Source organism: Mustela nigripes, chromosome 6, assembly GCF_022355385.1.
Source record: "Mustela nigripes isolate SB6536 chromosome 6, MUSNIG.SB6536, whole genome shotgun sequence".
NCBI lineage: Eukaryota > Metazoa > Chordata > Mammalia > Carnivora > Mustelidae > Mustela > Mustela nigripes.
Window position 1 is genome coordinate 139,989,866 of NC_081562.1, and position 25,738 is coordinate 140,015,603.

The 25,738-nt window shown below is 38.9% G+C and overlaps 1 protein-coding gene across 1 annotated transcript in view; it reads right to left on the minus strand.

Moving 5' to 3' along the window:
• The window catches only part of ITGB1 (integrin subunit beta 1), a 45,477-nt gene that overhangs the window by 14,659 nt on the left and 5,080 nt on the right, over positions 1 to 25,738 (minus strand). The window contains exons 2-9 of the mRNA XM_059404372.1: positions 12,946 to 13,012; positions 10,388 to 10,473; positions 7,748 to 7,970; positions 6,068 to 6,238; positions 5,282 to 5,520; positions 2,604 to 2,759; positions 1,742 to 1,837; positions 1,398 to 1,487 (exon numbers count right to left, since the gene is read on the minus strand). Of these exons, the coding sequence (XP_059260355.1) occupies positions 1,398 to 1,487; positions 1,742 to 1,837; positions 2,604 to 2,759; positions 5,282 to 5,520; positions 6,068 to 6,238; positions 7,748 to 7,970; positions 10,388 to 10,473; positions 12,946 to 13,012 (1,128 nt within the window). The remainder of the gene's footprint in view (positions 1 to 1,397; positions 1,488 to 1,741; positions 1,838 to 2,603; positions 2,760 to 5,281; positions 5,521 to 6,067; positions 6,239 to 7,747; positions 7,971 to 10,387; positions 10,474 to 12,945; positions 13,013 to 25,738) is intronic.

Sequence of the window (25,738 nt, forward strand, 5' to 3'; positions counted from 1 at the left end):
AGATGGAGGGCTTGGGTGGCTCAATCTTAACTCGAAGGCTCAGACCCTTAACTGTAAGCGTCTGCCTTCTGCTCAGGTCATGATCTCAGGGTCCTGGGATCAAGCCCTGCATCAGGCTCCCTGCTCAGCGAGAGGTCTGCTTCTCCTTCTCCTTCAGCCCCTCACCCCTGCTCGTGCTCTCTCGCTCTTAAATAAAATCTTAAAAAAAAAAAAAAAAGGAGTATTTGTGCTTAATTATTGCTGATCATACAGTACAGAAAAGTTTTCAGATTAAATACGAGGAATCCTAAGAACTCAGAACATATTGCCCCATTGGCAATATGGCTCTCCTCTGGCCCTACCACTTCCAGCCAACTAAGGACACAGGTAAACAACTGACTATATAGTCTAGGAACAAATCTGTTTAGGAGCCATTACAGACCAGGCGGCAAGCTGTCTCTCATTCACACACCTACATGCATGTGAGTTAGGAAAATAATGCGATATTCTGTTGAGTTGGAGAACAACTATAGGGAAGACATGGAATAATTTAGAGTCTTGAAAATCTTTGCAATAAAAAACCCTCCCTGAGTAGGATCTCTTTGAGTAGGGTCTTTCCAAAACATTTTGGGAAACCATCCTCAGCATAAGGTAAAAAGTATCTAAAATTCAACCTGTCAAAAGGTTGAGGGGTAGAAACATAATGGGTACAATATTACAAATATCTTTTGACTACTTAAAATGATTGTTCACCAATGCTTAATGAGAATCACTAAATGTACTCTGGATTAGAGCTCTAGACAATTCGACTTTCTTCCATGTGTGAGGGAAGAAAAAAAAAAATCATATCAATCTTTCTAAAATTGCCAAGTCTCTCTCTCTCTCTCTCTTACACACACACACACACACACACACACACACACACATATATTTAGCTATGTACATATTTTATGGCAAACGTATATATAAGTGCCTCTGTATCTCTTAAGAATAGAAAACTGTATCTCTGAATCCATGGCAAGAGAAGAACTGGCAAAAAAGCTTTTCCAGAACAATTCCTCAAAAGAGATGAATCTAAACTGGGGGGAGGGGGAGAGGAGACAGAGGTAATCTTTTAAGTCTAAATATAAGTTATGTTTCACTTGTTTTCCAACAAGGAAACCTACTTAATAACATCAAACAGACATTTAGAAACCTCCCCAACATGCCTTTAATGTATTTTTGCTTTGTTTAGGTTACGTACATAATTCTGCTTCTGTAAGAAAATGTAAGTGGTTTTTGCTCCAGATACACAACATGTTAGTTTTACGCTGTCCTCTGGGTTGCTAAATCATGTATGAAGGGACATTTACTTTCTCTGGGCAAAGTACATTCAACAGGGTATTGTTTAAAAGAGATCTTATGCAGAATGTACTTACATTGTAGGCATCAATAATCAACTGAATTACGTTGCTGGAATTTGCAGATAATGTTCCTACTGCTGACTTAGGGATCAAATTTTTCAGTTCCTGAAATTAAAAGATAAAAACTGTGAATACAAACAGTATTCATTCAACTGATAAGCACAGACTGAATATGTAAAATACTGAAGTATAAGCGCCCTAGACAGTCTCTAAATAACTTAAGGAGTCAAACCTGAAAAAAACTAGTCTTAGATGTAATTAAAAATAGAAAGCACTACTATAAAATCCAGTCTGTCTGGCTAGTAACACCTTCCCATATTTCAATCAGACATATTTTGCTTCCACACACATATACTTACCTTGTAAACAGGCTGAAATTCTTCTGTAACTGCAAAAATTGTCTGAATGTTATTTTCACTTAATTTCTGGACAAGGTGAGCAATAGAAGGATAATCCTACAAAATGAAATAAAATTTAGTATGTAATTACATCCAATGTATTCCAAGTTTTTCAATACTTTTTCAAAATGATGATTTGCATATTTAACTGCATTGCTTATACAAGCCTGCTTGAAATAACACAAATAATTGCTGAAGTGGGAGGTGTGTACATGTGGGTTTCTAATCTTCTATCTTCATATACACACACACACACACACACACACACATAAATCAACTTCCACAATAAAAAGGTGTTAAAAAGCAAGATCTATGCTTATTAAATGTTAGAACAATAAAATTAAAGAACTGCCAATAACTATAGGTTATATCATGAATCACCAAAATTCACCAGGTTTAGACTGCTTCTAGAATTTGAATAATTTGCCAGTCTTTGTTTTTGGTAAAAGCAGAGTGCCTACTTCCAAAAATCTTATATAAATAAGAGGAGGAGTATTGGACTACACAAATCATCTGTATGGACATAGTACCAAATTTGCTATGAAATGATGTGTGCAAGGGAAAAGACACATAGCGATGAGCGGAGGCATGGAGTGAGAGTGTCCAAGCAGCTGCTTTCACCTAATGAGGCCCTTGTCTACGCAGCAGGAAACAAGCACAAAACCACATCTTCAGACACAGGCACTAGCTTCCTTGCACATTAGGTTAGGGCCTGTACTTACCAAAATAACAAACCCACAAGCCAGTCGCCCACACTATATTTAGTATTAAACACCAAAATCCCACATAAATCCATTTAATATGTAAGGAATTCAGCACTCACATAATAATGGCTCATTGTGTACATATCATTTTCCAGGTGACACTGTCCATCATTTGGTAAAACAATGCCACCAAGTTTGCCATCTCCGGCAAAGTGAAACCCAGCGTCCGTGGAAAACACCAGCAGCCGTGTAACATTCCTCCAGCCGATCAAGGACTTGAAAAGAAAATGATTTCAGCTTATATACCCTATCCACAATCACTGGGCATGAAGCTGTCATCCTCACATAGGCTCCCACTGTACTTTTAACCTCATTCTAGACATTCCCCGTAGCTTGTCTTTTTGCGGTGCTAACATTCGTACTGATACCTGCACAGAGACCATGACAGAGGGCTCCTCCATCCCCCAGGAAAACTGTGTCTTGCCTGTTTGTCCATTTCTCTCAGCTCTTTTTAAAAAACTGTATCTTTTAAAACCACTATCTCCCTCCCCGAGCACAGGGTAAGCTCACTGCATGTGCGGCAGGGACCACATCTGGCTCTGCTCATCATCATACCTCCAGGAGCCAGCATAGGGCTTCACAAACAGCAGGTGTTCAATGGGTGCATAAAAATGTATCAGCCCATTCCGTACTTCACCTTACTGCTACTCTCATGTTCCCATCCATCCTTCACCCTGCTTTTAGCTTCAAAAGTATATACCTCCTTTATCAAGACTCCACATTAGGCCTTCTTTTTTTTTTAACTACAGAAGAAATGATCTTCTCCCAAGACCTGCCCTGCTTAATTCCACCCACCATGCCTCATCGGTACTACTTGTTCTCGTACTTTATTCTCCTACTCATTCAACAAAGGATTTAAGGTAGCAATAAAGGGGCACCTGGCTGGCTCAGCTGGTGGAACATGTATCTCCTGATGTAGGGGTTGTAAGCCCCACTTTGGGTGTTGAGATTACTTAAAAAATAAAATCTTAAAAAAACCCAATAAAGTAGCAAAAAAATCCTTCTCTCTCTATGGTAAATTTATAATTGTATTTGTCTAAATTTACTCAATACATCTGTGTATAGCCCCATAAAACTGTAAATTCCTTGAAGGCAAGAATGGAGGGCACTGATGCCGGTGATCCAAGCATTAGGACGCTGCGTCTAGAGAAGCAGGCGGAATGGTTGCTCTCAGTCAGCATGGTAAAACACAGAAGGACGGCAGCGGCCGTGGGTGCTATGGCTTGTTTTAATCCCAAAGACTGAGGCACAGATGGAGCAGCCCAGACAATGTTCTCTCCACACTGAGCTGCTAACAGGATCATGAATCAATAGCTCCAAGAGAAGGGTGGCAGGCGAGGCAGTACCAGGAATATTAGTCTTTCTTCCGCATTAAAAGCAGAGGCTACCCTTTGACAACTGTCCCAGGGAGAAATCAAAACTAACTAATACATGGGTGCCTGGGTGGGTTAACTCTCAGTGGGTTAAAGCCTCTACCTTTAGTTCGGGTCATGATCCCAGGGTCCTGGGATGGAGCCCCGCATCAGGCTCTCTGCTCAGCAGGGAGCCTGCTTCCTCCTCTCTCTCTTCCTGCCCTCTGCCTATTTGTGATCTCTGTCAAATAAAATCTTTAAAAAAAAAAAATTAACTAATACAGTACTTAATATTTGCAGAGAGCCTCCTGGCACTCTGCAAATACCGTATTGAAGCTCTGCATATTAATTAGTATTTAAGCTTCCTAACAGTCCTACTATCCCTTCTCATGGAGAAGGAAACCGCCCTCCAGTGGGACTAAGTACATTGTCCAGACTCGGCGGCAATGGGACAATGTGAAACAGTGTCCTAACAGTCTAAAAATGGTTCTCTCAACCACCACAACCGTATTGTTAAACCACATCATTATCTTAGATGTAGCTGTACCTTAGCAAAAACTGGTTGAGGAATAATCATTAAAAAGCACCTGGAAGCAGAGAAGGTCTTCTAGGGAACAGGGATACCACAAGGAAAAAAAGGGGGGGGAATGAGACAGAAGTAGGTACTTAAGACAAACCTTATTTACCTCACAGTGCTCTCTAGTTTGAGCTGCAGCTGTGTCATGAAAACGTCACCTCAAAACCTTCAGCTGCTAAATGTGTCATAAAATACTACCACCAGTCTAATGGAGATGAACATGCCACTACTAAAAATCTCCCAATTAAAATGATTACTAAGCTATGACTTCTCAAAATCTAGTTCTCATATAGTTTATAAAGTAGGATGCAAAAAGTTCCTGCTTTTTGAGTCACTAAGACACAGGGAAGACATCCTTCAGAGGTGACAGGCAGAGCAGAGCCCATCGAAAGGAAATGGCACCTGAGACGCTGTTCTAGCTGGGCTCTCTTGGTGCTTGGCCAAGCATAGCTCCACCTTTGTCTGGCACAAGCCGGAGTCAGGACACCTGCGCCTCTTCTAAAATCCTAGAACACCAGCCTAAGTACAACTACACCGCCGCACTGTTTCAAATGGTGAGCATGCTGGCTTTTAAGATCCTATGGAAATGAAGTAGCTGCCCAGTTGAAACAGGGGACATAATGATTAAATAAGCTTTTACAAAGCACCTGTGTAGCTAGAAGGAATTTAAGGGATCAAAGTCTGTACTCCTCTGAGATCATGAAGTATGATTTGGTAAGCAGGTAAGTTCTTCCATCCTCACCGATAGTAAAACCACACTTACAATTCATACAAGTAATGTTCCTTTGTAGGAAATGAATGCACTTACTCCACAAACCGCAACTTGCATGATGGCATCAAAGCCACCTTCAGGAGAATCCAAATTTCCAGATATGTGCTGTTTACCAACAAGTTCATTAAATACTTCCCCTTTATCAGTAAGACTGAGCACATTTTTGTAGCTAAATGGGCTGGTGCAGTTCTGTTCACTTGTGCAAGGGTTCCTCAGCTTGGCTGGTGTTGTACTAATATAAGGCATCACGGTTTTCTCCACAAATGAGCCAAATCCTGTGAAGAAAAAATGCATACAGAGAGATGGATAGATGGATGGGCAGACAAACTTGCGTTAAAAAGAATAAAGTTATGTTACCACATGTACATCAATCTTCCATAAGAAATAAGATTTTAATAATAAAGTTTGGAAAGGAGATCATTATAATATGAAAAATCCGGGGCTGAAGAGAGATTATTACATTATTATTAGAGATTATTAGATTATTATTAGGCTGTACAGACAGGTGTGGTCATATTAATTAGTAATGGAACAGAACTGGAATACTCAACATGCTAATTCACAAATGAATGAATACGCTCCTATGAAAACAAGCATGCATTTCATTATCTACGTGATATAATCTGTGTTAAGTAATATGACAGCATAAAGTAAAAGAGGAACAAGGAGGCACAAAAATTGCAGATATGTGACAGGAATATCAGTTTCACCTCTGAAAGAAAAGGCTAAAAACTGGCCTACTTATTTCACAAGTATACAATGAAGAACAAAACTGCCAGGACTTATACAAATGAAAATTACGAATGTTCCCAATAATCCTACCAATTCGGAAGTCTGAAGTAATCCTTCTCATTTCATTCATGAGATCTGTTCCGAGACTTTTAACATTCTCCAAATCATCTTTCATAGAGTAGGAGAGGTCCATAAGGTAGTAGAGATCAATAGGATAGTCTTCAGCTCTCTTAAATTTTAACGTAAATATCTGTGGCTCCCCTAATTAAGCAGAGATTAGAAAATGAAGTTAGTTGCCAGCAATCACAAACAAATGAGGAAAAGCAAACTGGATTTACAGACTGTATTATTGCCATAATTTTTACAAGACCCTGGGAAGTCCACTGGCTAACTAAACTCAATCTCAACAAACACTTACCATGCCAACCCTGGGCACGCAAGATGAAAAGGACAACACTCCACGTGGGCAAGACAGACAGACAGCTGACTTAGAACTATGACCAAGGACAACAAATAGATGGGAGAGCACGCATCAGACTGGGCTGGGTGAGGCAGGGCGCACTACAGCGTGCACCTGACCTTTTAGAGACCAAAAGTTCTAAAAACAGTCTGTTCCCTGTTTATATACGTAAGTGAACAAGATCATCTGATTTTTACTTTCAAAAACATGGCAAAAAAAAAAAAAAAGTTTTAAAAATGAATGACAGAGACAAGAGATTTGTTAAGAAACTACTGCAAAACTCTTAGGGGAAGACAGGAAGATCCGAACCAAAACCATAAGGAATAAGAAGGGGAGAGAGACACAAGAGGCGTTAAGGTAGAATTTGCTCAGGAAACAGAGGAGAAAGAGAATATTTGGGTGAAAAAACCATTGCATGTTAACTTGCAGATATTCTCTATACAGATTTCTAGTATGCAGCTGGGTGAATGGGTTTGGGGCTTAATAGAAAAGGCTATGTTACAGCACACAGATGGTTTTAATGCCATGAGAGAAAAATCAACAATGAAGTGGACTGCAAAGAAGAAGGAAGTAGAAAGACACGGGAAGGAGTCTGGAAAGCAATATTAAGAGAGAAGAAGAAAAACCAGGAGTGATGTAAGAGCCAAGAGGGAGCATTTCAAGAAGTTCAAAGGTGTTACTTGGTACAAGAAGGTTAAGGGAAGGGCGGGGGGGGGAAGGGCCTGACAAGAGTCTATGAGGTTTGGTGGTTCAAGGTGAAGGCAGAGCTTTGTCAGAAGAGGTTGAGAAGCAGGCTGAACAGCGGTCAAGAGGGGAACTCATGGAGACAATGACTGTGTACCATTCTTTTCAGAGAAAAGGGACGGACACTGGAAAGAGTAGGAAAAGAGCTTGTTTTCTTTTTTCTTTTCTTTTTTCAATGCAAGACTGTCAGAGACTCTTATAATAGTTTAATATGTTAATGACATTAAACATATACAAAGGAAAAACACAAGTTAGAACAGTGTGTTTATATCAGGTAATTGTACCACAGGATGGACACTTTTATTTTTAAAACCCATTAAATAGAATACTTTCTCTTTCACAGAATTTCCTTCAGACATTAGGCAACCTTCATTATTTCAAGTATATGTGTCTAACAAATTGTTATGTCTGCAAAAAACTTCCAAAATTTGACATATTCCACATTTCTGTTTGAGTGCCGGTCCATATGTGAAAATGAGCCCTATAAGGAAAACTCAAAAGAGGCTTACATAGTCATCAAAATCTCAAGCTGAAATAAAAGTTGTCATACAACTTGATTTCTGTACCTGATCGTAATTGCAAAACCAACTGCTGAGGTTGGATCTGAGTAATATCTTCTGGCTGGAGCTTCTCTGCTGTTCCTTTGCTACGGTTGGTTACATTTTTATTTTTCTTTATATCTTTGGAGCCTCTGGGATTTTCTATGTCATCTGGATGGCAACCCTTCTTTTTTAAAGCTTCTAAATCATCACACCGTGCAGAAGTAGGCATTCCTTCTTGTAAAAATGTCTAAGTGACACACAAAATATAGGTATAAACAATAAGTATAATGGTCCAACATTCTGAGTAATCATAATTGCATATGTGCAATTAGAATGCAAAAAAAAAAAAAAATCAAGTGACACAACTAATATACTTCATTTCTGGTTTTTAAACAAAATGCTCCCTTCACCCCAATCATACGCTCTTATTTTAAAAAAAATGAACTCTTTCTCTAGAAGAGTAATTCCTTTATAATTACTATATTACTAGTAATGAATTACTTTAGTACTATAGAGTTGACCTAAGTGTACATTTTAACTGTCCCACCTTCAAATTCAAAGTATCTAAATCAAAGAAATTCTGCAGTAAAAATCACACAGTCAGCATGCTTAATGGCCACTAATAAATAATGTATATACCCAAAAAGTCCTATATAATTCTCTCATATTATGTAGTATTCTCCTCACATTATTTTGAACAACTCAGTGTTTAGGGAAAACATATTACCCTGAAGGTGTTTCAGTGAATGACGTAATTTTTATAAAGGAGACTGAGAAATTTAACACAGAGGTAGTAAGTATTCCTGGAGACATGAAAAAATTTCAAGTGTTGGTTATTACTTTAAATAAGGCTTTTAAAATTCATTTTGAAAAACAATAATCACAGTGGTGATTACATGACAATATGAAACAGTAATCAATAAAATCTGATCACATGATAAGGTCATGAGTATATTTCCATAGAGTACATTTTAGTATAAAAATAAAAAAGTCTGAGTGCTATATAAATGCTACTTGTAGCTTGGGGTAAAACTTCCAGTAGTGATATGATTTCAAAATGTGTTATAGCTCCAACTTAGATGGAAATAAAAATTTTATCAGATGACTGAATAAGTATCTTAGTGAAAGCAAAAACACTGCTGTTAAGATGGATGCAAAACCTTTGAATAAAAGTTTTTCATGAAATGTGAGAGTGGAGAAAAACAATGGCTTTAGTGTGTGGGTATGTGTCACTTTTAAACAAGTACCTATAGTAATCAATTATTATAATAGACATGTGATTATTTCACATATATCCCTACAAATTTTGTATGTAGTTATACTAAGCCAAAGATTTCTTTTTTTTTTTTCTTTTTAATCTTGACATTGGGAAAATGAGGAAATGCCTTTTCTCTGAGGTCACTTTGTGTTCAATTTTATATGCTATTTTCTTCATGCCTAAGTGAGGATATTTAAACACAAGAATACACAATGGTTTGAATCAGTTATTTTGAAGGGACACAACATTAATGAGAGCATTTATGGAATCAGAAAAACAACTAGAAGGGAATACAAAGGGTCAGATAGTTCAAAGCTGAACAACTTTTACATATCATCAAACCTAAAATACAACACCAAAGCACAGGAGCCTAGCGTAGAAACTTTCAAGACCGTAACTCAAATAAAATTTCACTAAACACATTCCAAAATCATGCCACAAATTTCAAAGACTAAATTATTTAAAGAACAGTTTGGCAAGTTAAGCCCTTCCTGAGACAAACTGAATTCCAGAATACCATTTTTAGGAGAACAAAAGTATCACTGGAAAAATTTTGAAGTAACAAAACAGCTGAAATGTATAAAGTCCAATGCCTGAGTAAAAATCAACAATAAACCTTTGAGCTTCTGATATTATTCACTCTAAGAATAAATTATATTTCCTCGAATGACTTCCCAGTACTTCCTGTTCTGACACTCATTCACACGTTTATTTCTTTAACATTTAGTAGGCTTTGTGAAAGGAATCAAGTTAAGCAATGTACACAGATGACAAGAGTGAATAAAATTTAAACCGTAACCTGAACAGGTTTTTATTTGGGATGCAAATCAATCCTATATTAGTTCTAACTCAGATATAATTAGTAAGATTAGCTTACACCTCTCCTGAAAAAAAAAAAAAAAAAACAAAAAAAAACCTCTAAAAACAATCAAATTAAATGGCTAGGGATTTGGAGAAGCTATTATAATAGAAATATAATGCATTTATAATAGAAACATAATGCATGCCACAAGGGTGAGCTATATATGTATTTTAAAATTATCTAGTAGCCACATTAAAAGAAAAAAGAAACAGGAAATTAATTTTAACAATATATATAAAATATTACCATTTCGACATTATTAATGATTGTTTTTTCATCATTAAGTCTTCAAACTCCAGGATACATCTGAGGCTTATAGCAATTCTCAATTTGGACCAATGTGGAACACGTTTCAAGTGCCCGACAGTGACATGGGCCTAGCGGCTACTGAATTAAACAGCACACCTCTACACCATCACATAGTTGATACCTACTCAATAAACATTCAGTGAAAATTCTTATCTAACATTTCCCAAGGATTCAATATTGGATCATAGTAAATGACTAGAGAATAAATGGAAAGGCCTTGAACAATTTTACTTACTGAATTTGTACACCATCCACAATTTGGCCCTGCTTGTATACATTCTCCACATGATTTGGCATTTGCTTTTAAACATCTATTTTCATCTGTTAGGACGAAGAATAGACAACTTTACTTGAAGTTTCAAGAAAGAAAATAATTAAAAATGATCAAAATGACAAAATACAATACATATAAACCTTAAGTATGAATAACACAACATATGTCATGTATTGTTACAATTATATATTATAAATATGTATTACATTTTATTAATAACGTATAAAAATTGTTAATACACTGATCCAGACCTACCCCAAAGAGGTGATGTTACATTACCTTGGCATAGAAAGCCATGAAAAGATAGTTAGCTTTCTTGTCTTCTATAGCAAAGGCTAGGTACTGGTACTAGTAATCTATACATTCTTCCTTTCTTCAAAGGCATAATTTTAGGATCTACTATGTTGGACAGTCATAACTATCTGGAGTTTTCTTACAACTACATATAATATTATTTCCTTTAATTTAAGTCATACTACCACACCCATACCCACAAAAGCATCTGCAAAAGACTTCCCTTCATTTTTAAGAAGGTAAATACTTAAAAAGCCCATATTCATCCAGTCCACAATCCCATGATTTTTCAGGCTCTATGTGGTAAGAATGTCTCACATTTCTTTGAATCCACCTAAAGATCAGCATGCCTTTCATGTGGTAAAAGCACTAACATGGACTGTCTCCAATGTGTCTGCTCTGATTATAAATCTAACATATATTCAAAATAAGAAAATTTGCAAAATATATAAAAGCATAAAGAACAAACTCAAAATCACCCATAATCTACTCACTAAGGGATAACTACTGCTAACATTTTTGTATATTTCTTTCCAGTCCTTTTTCTATGTAGATTAAAAAAAAAAATAGCAAGAAAGTACACATATAGACATTATTTAAATAAATTGAGAATATACATTTTGCATACTATTTTTATACTTAATCCTAAGTGTTTCATTACAGATTCTTTAAAAAATGGCTCTTGATGATTATATATTTCATTATCTTAATGTGTCCTATTTGATGTTGGACAAATTTAGATTGTTTCCATTGCATGCATGCGTAGTTTTCACACATTTGCTCACAATGCACGCACGAACCTTCCAAATACATGTATACACATATGTGCACATACATGCACCCTTCTGAGGACCATTCTCACAGTGGAAAACTCTGATCCTTTTTTCCTTAGCACAAACTAAAAAGGAGAATACTTGAGTTGGAGAGTATTCATGTTTTTAATATTCTCAGTATACACTAATTTCTATCCAGAAGAAATATTCAAATTTATAATCCTACAAGCAGTATACAAATACCATTTTCACCAAACCTTCAACAAACAAAGTACTTTTTTAATATAAAAAATCTTTTACTCATTTAATGAATATAAATTAGAATATCAATTCTATTGTCAGTTATTTAAGTTTCATTTTTACCAGATTTTACTGACCATATCTTTTATACATTTTGTTTGTATCTTTAGCAAATTTTTTTTTCTGTCATGCTCCTCTATTTTTACTGGATATCAACACATGCTAATCAAATTAAAACTCTGCTTAGTTTCTCATCTTGTTGATGGTGTTCTGACATCCAGACACTTTGGGTTTTTATGTTGTTGGTTTTAGATCATCAACTTTATCAATAATTTCCTTTAAGGTTTTTCTTCACTTTTCCATATAGTTAAGTCCTTCTTATTCTAAGATTAAATAAGTGTTCTCTGCAATGTATTTTCTGAAATTTGGAGAAGAGAACTACAAATCCATTATTCCAGATGTGGATGTACCATGGTTTGTAAGAGGATTAAATATATTTTTTGGCTTTGTTTCATTCCTCTTCTAGATCATGCCAACATTTTGCAAGACTTTTTTTTTTTTAAAGATTTTATACTTATTTGACAGAGAGAGATATAGCAAGAGAGGGAACACACGCAGGGGGAGTGGGAGGAGAAGCAGGCTTCCTGCTGAGCAGGGAGCCCGATGCCGGTGATCCCAGGACCCTGGGATTCTGACCTGAGCCGAAGGCAGACACTTAATGACTGAGCCACCCAGGTGCCCCTTTGCAAGACTTTTTGATCAAAAGTAAGAACATCTTCTAGAAAGTGAGTTGTTCCTGGTTTCATTTTTTTAGATAGTAACGGTTCATTTATAATCCACCATTTTACACACTCACTTTATTTTCTTCTAAATGTGTGACACACCTTTGCTTTCTCTATGCTCACTTCAACACTCTATTACAGTCTTAAAAGACCTTTCTGTTGTGTTCTGTATTACTACCACTTCAGCATTTCTTTAGCCGACCTGCCCTGTCGCCCTGTCGCTGTTCTGGGTGGCAGCAGTGAGGGGCTGGATATTGAAGGGTCTCGCAGACCACTCTAAGAACCTTTACCCCAAGTGAAATTCGGCCCTTGCACAGCTTTCAGAAGGAGCAGTATTTTGCGGCTTAGACTTGCTCAAGAATGTAATTGGTCAAAAAGTAATACAAAACACTAAAATGAAAAGACAATTGAAAACTTTTTATTTTTTTACCTGCTTGGCCAAACACACAGCAAACTGAACCAATCAGCCCAATCCAGAAAATCAGCTGTAAATTCATCTGAAATACAAAATGTACATTGCTAAATATTAAGAAAATAACAAAAAACAGTAATACATTAAACACGAAACATTCCCACTCACCTTATCTTCTGTTGATTTTATAAATATAATCCCTCTCAAACCATTTCTTCTCCAATCCCTCTCTATAACTCTTTTATCCTCCCCTCCCCTCCCCCGTTACCTCCCCTGTCAATTACATTAAATTAATGTCCACACCAGATCCCTAGAATCCATTCTCACCTTTCTCCATGTCAAATAGATTTTAATGTCTAATTAACAATGCTCAAGACGTGTCACGTATTCCCAAACACTATAAGAGCCATAAACAGTCTTTGTTCCATGGAATCGCTATGTGTATTACCTCCTGTGGCTCCCAGGAGCCACACAGCCATCCAGATGCTGCAGTCACATTAAATACTGCAGGTCAGTCTGAGTGAACTTGTCAAAATCCAGATGGCTGCTTACAACTTTTCAATAATGTCTATTTCTCCTCGGGCTAAGGCCAACATCCTGCCCAAGGCCTGACTTAATTTTTGAGGTTGAGCTCCTGTAATTAGTTATCTTTTTTTTAATAAAATAACGTCTATGCATGGGATTAGTAAAACATTTAGTTCAATTCCCTGTCATCTCTAGATCTACAAACTAGACTAAAAAGAAAAAAAAGAAAGAAGGAAAAATAAAAAGTACAGGAGGGGAGCCTAAAAAGACCAAGACACCTCAAAAGACTGACAGGGGTTTGAGTTGTCTTCTAGAATCTCTAAAGAAAAATTAAGTAATCTGTCCATTATCGAGAATCACCCCAATCTGTAGCCATTAGGTATAGGACAATTTCCTGTGAATCAGTTTTTCACAATATTGATCTATACTTACTTCAGCTACGGCTCCAGCCATAGCTCACAAACCCTATCCTTTCACTGTTTACTGTTCTTGGACTAGCAGCCAATCACATATAAATATCTGCCTCTCCCACAAGAACACAAAAAAACAGAGAAATATGATAAAATCCCCAAAAAGTTAGCTTACTAGTTATCAAAGACATACAAATTAAAGCAATACAAGGTAAACCAGAAAGAGAAAAAGGGGGCGGTGTTTAACCCAACAAAACTTCTGCAGATAGCTGACAGAAACCAGAGATGGCTCTATAAACTGGTATAATTTGGGGGGAAATAATTTAACCTGTATCAAAAGTGATAAAAAAAATGTTTCTACCTTCTGACCTTGCAATCTAGCTATTATTCATCCTAAGGAAATAGTTAAAAATGTAAAAGGTGATATACACACACAACTGATTTATTTACAACAGGCATAAACACAAATGTCTTCTACTCAGTAACAAGAAAACAGCTAACTGCATCAACCAGATGGGACTAGTAGAGTCATAAAAATAAAATGTAGTAACAACAAAAGGTTGTTAGAATAATTTTGAATGCAAAGTACATATTTAGATGACAAGTATGTGAAAATAATAGTACATGAACATATAAAGTAACCAAGGAGTCCTAGAGATGACAGAGACTTATATGCATAATATAAAGACAATGGTGGGGGTGCCCGGGTGGCTCAGTCACTGAAGAATCTGACAATTTCAGCTCAGGTCCTGATCTCAGGGTCCTGGGATTCAGCCCTGCATGGGTGGGGCTCCATGCTCAGCAGGGAATCTGCGGTCTCTCTCCTTCTGCCCCTCCCCAATGCTCTCTCACTAAATTTAAAAAAAAAAAAAAGAAGAAGAAGAAGACAGGGACGCATGGGTGGCTCAGTGGTTTAGTGGCTGCCTTCCCACTCAGATCATGAGCCCAAGATTCTGCGATGGATCGAGCCCCACATCAGGCTCCTTGCTCAGCGGGGAGCCTGCTTCTCCCTCTCCCTGCTGCTCTGCCTGCCTGTGCTCTCTGTCAAAATAAAAAAAAATCATAAAAAAAACCAAAACTTCCATTCTAAGATGCTATTCCCACAACTCCCAAAGAGTGCTTCAAAGCTGTGCTCAGAGCACCCCAGATTCCTGTGCCTCTTCTGCTGTCAAATGTTTAAGTTTTCTCTGGGGGCTTCCCAGAGAAGGGGAGTGAGAGTAACTTACGTAACCACACGCTCTACACTTGCTCAGAGCAGCAAGTCCCGCTATGCAGCAAGCCTAGTTTTGTTCACGCACCACTTGTAACTGCACCCAAAAGACCGTAACTGTGCAGAGTGTCATAGAAGTGGGACATGCCTACAGTTTGCCTTGTATGGCCTCTCCAACAGGTTTATATGCAATAAATCCATTAGACTCAAATTCTAAGCAATTCAAATAACATTACCAATTCCAAAGTTATGCAAAAAGGCCCTGGAACATGAAGACTGTGATGAATGAATCATCCGGGCAGTTTCACACAAAAAAACAGAATAAATATCCGTCCCATATATGGGCTGGTACGGTTCTTCAGGACACTCCTAGGGCTACTTCAAGGGCCCTAGACTGCTCTGAAAAACGTTTTAAAATATTACACAACTCAGAGAATTACCATGAGGGCAGAGTTAGGAGATAGGAGCAGCATTGTTTCAGGCAGCCTCACAACATTAGGCCACCCACTTTTAAAACAGACTTTAAATGCCCCGTCTTCTCCTCCTCCTGTAAACCTTGACAAGTCGAAGATTAGCCTTCTGAAACTCCCTTGCTCTGGAAGGCCCCAAACCCAGAGGCAGGCAAAACAAGGCTTTAGTAGAAGAGCAGCTGAAAGAACAAGACGGCTGCAAAGAACAGTTCAAAGACACTTGTCAACTCTCCTGGCACTGGTCAGCACACTGGCAAGAGAGAGATTGGCTGGTGACGCCTATAAAAGGCCAGGCTTTCCCTCTGGGAAGCAGAGAGGCCACTGGAGACAGAAGAAGACAGCAAAGAAGAATAAAGAGCAGCGAGGACAAGACTGGGAAGAAACTGGGTTAGCAGTGGCCGAGGAGAGGACAGCAGGCTGTGCAGAAGACGCAGCACAGGAGACAGCAGCCTCCCTGTCAACGAGGACAGTCCCTGAAGGTACTGGACGCTCCTACTGCATGTGGGGCGGGAAGAAGGACGCACCAAGAGCTCCCTGCAGCCTTTCCTCCTATGGCAGCTCTTCTCCAAGCGTGATCTAGGCAACATCTGCTTCAGATCTACCTGGATGCCAGATCTACCCAGGCACCTAAAACCCACAGGCTCAGTAGGCGAAATCTATTCTCCTCTGATTCCCCAGCTTAGCAGTTTCCTACCATGGGCATTCCTCGAAGAACCTAAGGGGCTGGCAGGGAGAGATGCCTCCAAGGCATTATCCTGATCCTATCTTCAAAGGTTGTCTACACTGTTGTAGTTATCTACACTATTCTCCACTTTGTAATCTCCTACTCCCTCCCCAACTGGCTGTAATTGACGTCCACTTCCTACCATGCATGTGAAACTGCTCGTGCAAAAAAATAACATTCCAGGCCTTCCACTACTCTCTGCATTCATTCATTCAGGCAAAAATGCCGTGACTGCCTACAATAGGTCGCCTGGGGAGATACATCCATTTCCCATGCACCGAATCTACACACAGCACTTAATCCATTTCACCATTCTTTCTTAACCCACTCTGTTCTCTCCGGCTTTCCTGGTTTCTCCCCCACCTCTCTGGAAGTCCTTCCTCAGCCAACTTTGTCAGGTTCTGTGCCCAATCTGGAGAAACAAAAATCAGTCTCAAGGAATTTTCCATTCAGGCAAAAATACAAATGATTACAATATGATGTGATGGTTTCTGTAATGAAAATAAGGAAAAAGTGCTCTGAGGACACCAAAATTGGCCTGGCCAAGTTCAGTGGCTTCATGGATTTGGCAAAACAGGCAGGCAGATGAAGAGAAATGTTCCAGGCAAGAGGTTTGTAAATGCAAAGCCGTGGAGTCCTAGGAAGAATTACAGTAACTTCTTTCCAATCTCATTTCTAAACATACATGTTTGGTGACCCCCACTCCCACCCCCAACCCAACTGGGATTGTCTCACTTTATCTGCACAGAAAAAAAGGTTAGAAAAACCTTGGTGGCTCAGTCGGTTGGGCGTCTGCCTTTGCCTCAGGTCATGATCTCAGGCTCCTGGGATGGAGCTACATGTTAAGCTCCCGGCTCAGTGGAAAGCCTGCTTCTCCCATTCCCTCACCCCCTCCGCCTGCTTGTGCTCCCTCACTGTCTCCTTTCTGTCAAATAAGTAAATACTTTTAAAAATATGTATGTATGAGGCACCTGGGTGGCTCAGTGGGTTAAAGCCTCTGCCTTCAGCTAGGGTCGTGATCCCAAGGTCCTGGGATCGAGCCCCACATGGGGCTCTCTGCTCAGCGGTGAGCCTGCTCCCCCCCCCCCCCCCCTCTCCCCGCCTCTCTGCCTACTTGTGATCTCTCTCTCTGTCAAATAAATAAATAAATAAAATCTTTAAAAAAAAAAATGTATCTATATTATATACACACACGTTATAGTTTAAGCTGGTCTGTGGGATGATTATTTTGTCCCTGTAATTTTCTTTTTTCTTTTTTAAAGATTTTATTTATTTATTTGACAGAGATCACAAGTAGACAGAGAGGCGGACAGAGAGAGAGTAGGAAGCAGGCTCCCTGCTGAGCAGAGAGCTCGATGCGGGGCTCGATCCCAGGACCCTGGGATCATGACCTGAGCCGAAGGCAGAGACTTTAACCCACCGAGCCACCCAGGCGCCCCTGTCCCTGTAATTTTCTACAGTAAGTAAAAATTACATTATAATCTTAAATTTTAAGAATCTTAAAATCATGAAGGCTGAAAAGAATCTTAAGATACTTAAGCATTTCTGAGACTAAAATTGTAAGCAAGGTTGGAGGAGTTGGGTCACAGAGAGCCTTCAAGGCCACCCCTGCTCAAAGGGTTTAGATTCTACTTTGCAAATAGCAAGGAAACCAGGGAACAAATGGGCCAGGGTAGCACACGATACAGACATGACAGAACTCCGCGAGGCAGAAGATGAGCATCAAGCTAAGAGCTGCAAAACAAAGCCTGCTTTCCCTGCCGGGGCTCAGCAAACACCTGAAGGTTCAGAGCAGCAGTGAACGAGGATGAGAAGACAACTGTGGGATTAGGAGGCAGCACAGCTTGGAAAAGGAATCATCCCTTTCAAACAAAGAAGGCAGAAGGAGAATGACGTCAAAGGAGCATATAATGCCTTTGTTTTAGAACCCAGGAAGGTGAGATGCTTGAGGGACTTCTAGGAAGGTTACCTACAGGAAGGTAAGACATAGGTCTTGATCTCAGGAGATAAGTCAGGGTTAGAGATGACAGATTACCCCAGAATGGCTGCCACAGAGGCAGCAACTGAAACTATGAAAGTAGGAGGCCGTGAAGGAAAGAATACTCAGGAAAAGAGGCGGGCTCACGAGGTGAGGACCCAGGAGAGGGTACTTGGATGGAGCCCGGGGCATCCTCGGAGCAGAGAGGACAGCATCCAGCCCGCAAGGGAGTGCGTGAGCCTGAAGAGAGGTGCTTCTCTCAGTCGGTGCAGGCCAAAACAGCCTAGGTTTGTTCTGAAAGCAGAGCCAGGACGACTGCAGGGCGGGGAGGAGGTAGGGTTCCAGGGGGGAGGTCCTGGGTACAGGTGGCGGCATTGCAGAGTGGCACTCAGGGCCCAGACTTAACAAAGGCACCACCACTCCTCTCACTGGGAATGACTTGTTCACCCCCATCTTTCCTGATGGGTTCCAGGCTTCAAGAAGACAGGGCCTTGGTGTGTCTTATTCTGAGACAGCAAGCACCAGAACCACTTGGCACAAAGTCAATGTTCAGAAATTTTTGCTGAACTGTATTAAACTGTATGATGTTTTTTCCCAACATTACTCAGAAGCCCAGCAAAGAAGAGTTTCTCAGAATTATTTTGCAGACTCTCTTTAATTAGAAAACAGTTACTATAGACACCCTCGTAATACCAATTTTCAATTAATTTAGGTATATACAGCCAACTTAAAACCAGACGTAAAATGCTTCATGGTCCTGGCTCTTATATGTTATGAACCAAGATTAACTTACACATACAAATAAAACTCGGCACCAAAATAATGACAACTCAGTTACAAGGTAGTCAACCAGATAATCCAGATGTTGGCCGCTTATTACCATAATTATTAGCACAAAAGCACAACATTTTTTATCAGCTCTGTAGCTCAAATCGCTGAGACACCTCCCACAGATCCTCCGACTCCCATTGGAACTCACTGAATTAATCCATTGGTTTCCAAGGCAAGCGTGGGTGGGCGGGGAGGAGGACAGGCTGTGCGGACAGTTAACAACACAGAAGAGGACAAAGGCAAAGGACTAGAGATCAGGAGAGGCAGGTGAGAGAAAAGGGGGCTCCTGCACACAGGGGAGGGCAGAGCCAAAAAGGAAGGACGGATTTAACATTGCAGAGACAGGTAAAAAGTTCTAAGCAAGGATAAGCTATGGGCAATTACTTGAACCAGAGTTCCTTCTGAAAGCAGAGGCTGAGACAAAAACAGGCCTGCAGGCGATTTTTATTCAAAGGTGACCCCAGGGAAAGACATAGATACTGAAGAGAGTGAACCAAGACTGCCAATTCAGGAGACTTCTTTGCCATGTGGGTCCCTGGGGGCTTGACCTGGCTGAGTTTTGAGAAGTGCCCAGAGAGTCTGTTCCGAGGAGGGTCTATGTAGAGAAGTACATTTACTAATTCCAGTCCCCACAGGTAAGTCTGCCCGAGGGGCACTCACTTCCCCCACACTTCCAAGAACTACGGGGCATCTGCCCAGAAGTCTGCACCAGCTTCTCGCCTGACCATCACCCAAAAGAATGCCCAGGAGGAGCCTGAGGCAAGATGCAGTTAGCCAAAGTGAGTCATAACACTAACTGCTCCCAGCGGCAGTGGCTGGAATCAGAGAAGAGGCCAGGAGGAGGTGAGAAGGACAGCAGAGGTCTCTAGCGCAGTGCTCGAAGGCAACCAGAGTTGAAAAAGTCAAGAAAACTGCTAGACCAGAATATGAGAGGTATTACCTGCCTGTATTCTTGAAGACTCCTAATGATGGCAAGAACTGGGGAGGTGATTTAAGTCAGATACATACACTAAATCAAATATAAACAATCTTTGTTTTCAAAATTTAGTGTTTAAGATACAAGGAGCTCTTATCCATCAACTACAGATGCATGAGGCTGACTTGTCTTATGAATTGCCATCTCCCCTAAAAGTCAGTGCTCGGTGTTCTCTCTATATTGAGCACATTATCTTACTATTTAATAAAGACACTAAAGATAAAGATGACTAAAAATATTCCAAGGTATCCCAAAAAAAACAAAAACAAAACCAGGAAGCTTAAGGAGGGCAAGCAGTATACCATAACATGGTAACATAGAGCCGAGGGCACCAACTTGGAGCCAGAATGCCTGGATGCAAATCTCTGAAGTAACTTAATTTGAAGGTTTTGTTTTTTTCAACTATAATCGTAACCAGAAAATTTTGGATTAATGCACTTCGGGGAGAAACAAGATCTAGAAGAAAGGATATGTGTTAGAAATAAAACAACTGTAAACAAGATTAACATTCATTGTTATAGTCACTCAGAAACTTATCTAGATACATTATTATCAAAAGATCATTATACTGTATGACAATAAGGTTTAATGAGATGCTATCATATTAGACACCAATTATATTAATAATATAATTAGAGTCTTATTTTAGGTTCTACATCTAGGAAGGATTATTCTAATTAATGTGCTTTCTAACAATTTGTATGTGTTTTCTATTACTACATTAGACAAAATACAGATAATTCTGAACCTGAGTATCAGAGACTACCTTAAAAAAAGAGATCATGGTAGGAGATGACATACCTAAAAAAAATACAGGGAGAATGACTCGAGGCTTCTTCTGTCTAGGGGAAGTAAAGAGGAGAGGCTAAAAGAAAGGAAACTTCCCTGAAAAGACCTCTTACTACTAAAAAAGGTGAATCCCAATACTGTGTACCAGTGGGATTCCAGCCATGGGTGGCTGCCCACTGAAGACTACAAAGAAAAAGAGGAAGAGTGGTATGCTTAAAGATCCAGTAGGCATACAGCAGGCACAGACAAGAATAACACAGTACACGGAGTTTTGAGGATTTAGGGTCATTTGTAACAAAAAGTTATCTCATTTTTATTTCAACACTTTCAAATGACTACAATAGTAGCAATAATGATAAAAATAATTATCTGTGCAGCTAGAAATGATATTACCTTTGGCTTACAGATGAGGAAACCAAATTACTGAGAGGTAAAATAACCTCTCCAGGGTCACACTGGTGGAAGGGAAAACAGACCATCTGAGTTACATACAAGCTATCACCTGGTCTGTGCTTCATTAAACTCTAATTTTTTGAAGGCCTATTCAAGTCACTATTTAAAAAAAAAAAAAAGAAAAGAAAAAGAACATCCTTCCAGTGTGAGAATAGACTCACAGCATAAAAGTAGAAAGGGTTTATAATGTTCTGTGAGTTTATTTCTTAGTCCCTCAAACTGAATGGAGGCCAAGAAAAGTTAATTTAGCTGGCAAATTTCAATACTGAGTACAATATTGAGTGTACCCATAGGTTTTGTGCCTCGATTTCTACAGAGGTGTTTTACCCTAGTATTACTTTTTACCATATTCAAGTTTACCTATAAGGTCATAATTCATTCCTTAAACAATAAATCATCTTAAGCACCTCCTCCAAACAATTTCGTTTTAGTGGTTAACAGCCTAACTTTGTGCATTGTTCCCATTGTCAAAAACTGTACAGAATTATTTTAATCTCCACTCTAAACTCACCTTTATTCACCAAAGTGTGGTTTTACGTACTATTCAAACTTCTAAATACACACGTATTTAATATTTTTAACACTGCCACAAGTAACTCACGTGGCATTTCCTTTTACATTTACAGATAAAATCTTTAGAAACTTTAAAGTACTGTATTTGTAGAAATTGAACAATTACAGTTTAGAGAAAAATTACTTTAAAAGATGTGGTGAGTTAAATTTATTTCAAGTTTTTAAATACGTTCCCCAAAACCCAACCAGTATAAAAAGTCATCCACAAAAAATTTCTTCCTATCAAATCCTTGCAAAATGGTATATTTTTATTTAACACAACTTATTAAATTTAAGTCAGCAAATACCTATCGCAAATCTACTGTGCAGACAAAGCCAGACTAAGTGACAAAGCTAGGATATGAACCTAGGTCTGAGCTCAAGCTTTCAATAGAAGTAGGTTTCTAATAAAAAAGGTTAATGGTTTTTACCTTTCAAATACTCTCTTTTGGACAACAGAATTTGCTTCCTTTTTAATGTCATAACATTTTAAAATCTTTTCACCTAAAAGTAGAAAAGATTAGGATAACTACATTGAGGTGTATCATAAATCTCTCCTAAAAATATAACAAAGCTGTATTCATCCCAAGCCTGTCCCACCATCATTATTTTCTATATCTGCTCTTAAAAGGGAAAAAACAGTCCTATAAAAGAATAACATTTAAAAATCAATACAGGGCGCCTGGGTGGCTCAGTTGGTTGAGCAACTGCCTTCAGCTCAGGTCATGATCCCTAACTTCCAGGATCGAGTCCCGCCTCAGGCTCCCAGCTCCTTGGGGAGTCTGCTTCTCCCTCTGACCTTCTCCTCCCTCATGCTCTCTCTCACTCATTTTCTCTCAAATACATAAATATAATCTTTTAAAAAAAATCAGTACAGAGCATAAAAACAACACAGAACCAAACTGAAAGCCTCAGAGAATTTACATGCAGCATTTCCCACTTCTCCCCATACAGCGGGCAGTCAGATGGGGGAGCCCAAATGGAAGGTGCTCAGAAATCCCACTTATCTCTAGTCCATCAAATTTGAGGGTGAGTGTGGGGATGCATTCCTCTAGGGCAAGAGCATCTTTCCCCTAGAGGAAGAACAATTAGAACTCAGCATTTTATTTCCCTCTCTCTGGCAGGAAGAGGTATGCGCTGATGACCATGAAAGTGTTTATGACCCAAATATGAAGGCAGAATTAATGATTAACAAAACTTAGAAAGGATGAAGAAGAAAGAAAAAACAAGAGGAAATAAGAAAGAGGCCAAGTTCTCCAAGGCAAAGATACAACTTATAGAACAGCAGTCTGAACTAGAAACCTTTCAACAATTCACTACTCCTGCCAGAAGAAAAAAACGTGCTTTTTAAGAGCACCAACTCTTTCTTACCCAACAGCAACCTCCACCTGAAGCTAATGAACTCAAAGGCAAAGATTAAGCTGCTCCAAAGCAACAGGCTCACAAAACAATCTGAAACCTGAGAACAGCCCATAACAGGACTAGATACTTTAAGAAAATGACAATAACAGACTGAAGCAAAATTCATCACTAGGAACTGGTCTACTCACCTTCTCCGAGGAAACATGAATATGGAAGATCAATCACCGTCACCCACCATCCAGCCCACAAGTGCACAGGAAAGATAAAGAACGGATATACTGCATGTTGGCATATAAAACGCCTCAAAGATAAATCGGTTGGGGAGGAGGGTGCAGAACTTAATTAGGAAAAACTTCTACAGAAGAAAAAATGAAGGGAAGTGAAGAATCTTATCTGCAAATAGGAGAAAACTGAGATGAATGTATTATACTCTTGAAGGAATGTAGAAAATCTCAATAGGTCTCACAGGGATCAGTCAAAAACAGTAAGATCATAGAACTAGAGGAAAAGCGTACAGAACTCAGGGAGGAAACTTAAGTTGAAATCCTTTACAGAACTCATAAATACCAGGAACAGGAACAACACAACACAACGAGCATGCTTGAGAAAAACCACACAGAATTCAAAGTAATTCAGGCCAGTCAGAAACACGATGGAGCCAACAGTGATCTCATAAGCAGGTCACTGGTATACTACCACCACCCCTCAAAAAGGAGAACCTACATGAAAAATGGGAGGAAAAAAAAGAATTGGGAGCTTTCCTGCCAGTGAACTGAGGAGATTTGGGGAGAGTGGCACTTCCGGTGGCTGCCCTATGCCTCCCCTCCATCTGGCTGTTTATGAAATACATCCTTTTATAATAAACTGCTAACCTGGTTTTAAAAAAAAAAAAAAAAAAAGTATTAAACTAAAAACTCAGTGAGGCGGCATTAATAAACTCAAATCTAAAGGACAGACTTAAAATACAAGAAGACACTTAAAACAAAACTATCAAGCCATACATAATATTTTAAAGCCTGATTCAAAATGAGCATGGAAAGTTGCCTGAAATTAATTCTTCCAAGCTCCCTTGCGCTGGACATTACCTAGCAACTGATATTTTTCAAACCAGCCTAGTGAGCTGTTCTTCTCTACACCTGCTACAGCTACAGATTTTGCCCTTCCTTGAATGGAGAAAAGAGTAGGTTAGTAATGGTTTTGTTTGAGAAATTTTACTTTGGATTAAATTTATAAAGACAATTGTAAATGGAGCTAGCAAAACACGTTAACCATCCTGGTAATGGTATCAAAAAAGCACTTGTTTACCATCTGTTCTACATTATTTTAATTAAGAAGAACTGTAAAGTATGTTCCCAAATTGTGTGATTTTACCTACTTTTAGGTGGATCACTCCAAAATTCTCACTTGATCAAAAGCTTAATAACTTTTGACTATACCTTTTGCCACAGCTCCTCTCTGCCCTGTAGAGTGGAACAAGCACAGCGCTAGGTCTATTTTAAATATATAACAAATGTTTTAAAAACTAAACATAGGGAGAAACAAATCTCTCATTGTAGTCAGCACAAAGCTGGAAATAATACCTACCTCAGAACTGTTCCAAAAGTAAAATATGATCATCAGTGTAAAAGCTCTTAGCAATACATATTTTTATGGTGATCTGCTGGTCACATTTTACTTAATTACTGAATTTGCTTCCTGCTTTCCAACTCATTCACTAGTCACAGGCTTCCAATGGTAAGAACCTGAGTGACTACTTAATAAACGGTTTTCAATCCTTTTAAAACCGTGCTCCTTTAACAAGTACAAATCTATTCCCTATTGTATTTTGGGGGTTTTTTCCTTAATATAACAAATGTACTTTTTCAAACTAAAACCTCCTCCAGCAATGAAGTATGACCTACCATGACCTCCTCCTGAGAAGCACTATAATAATATGAAAAAAATCATACATTAACTATAAAATATTTGAGCACCACTAAATTACTATTCTGAGTTTCACAAAGAGTAAGAAAGTTTACTCATATATTCACCCAATAAACATTTATACACTGAATGTTCCTAATAAATTTTTCATGTAAATACCTTCCACATCCACTGAAACTACATTCCCTACCATAAAATAAAAATGCTAACTTTTCTTCTTTTTTTTTTGGCTTTCACTGGCTCTTCATCTCTTTACCAACCACAATAAGCAGAATTAACTACTCCTTTCTTCATGGTACTAAAACATCTTCTTAAGTGTCTAGGATAGTAAATGACAAACCCTCAGTTTCAGTGATGCTCAATAATACAAACTTCTATCATAACTAAATGTACTCATGTCTGTGAACCACTTCAAGACTAGAGGGAGGACAAAATCCAGGCCTTCAACAGATGTGTGCACACGTACACATGTGTGCACGAGCACACACACATCGAGTTGTCAAACAGTATTTGCTAAATTAGACTGAATTCTGCCTTCTACTTATACTGTCCTTGGAATAGGTCACCCATCTATTGTGCATATCTTTGTTCATACCATTCCAGGCTCC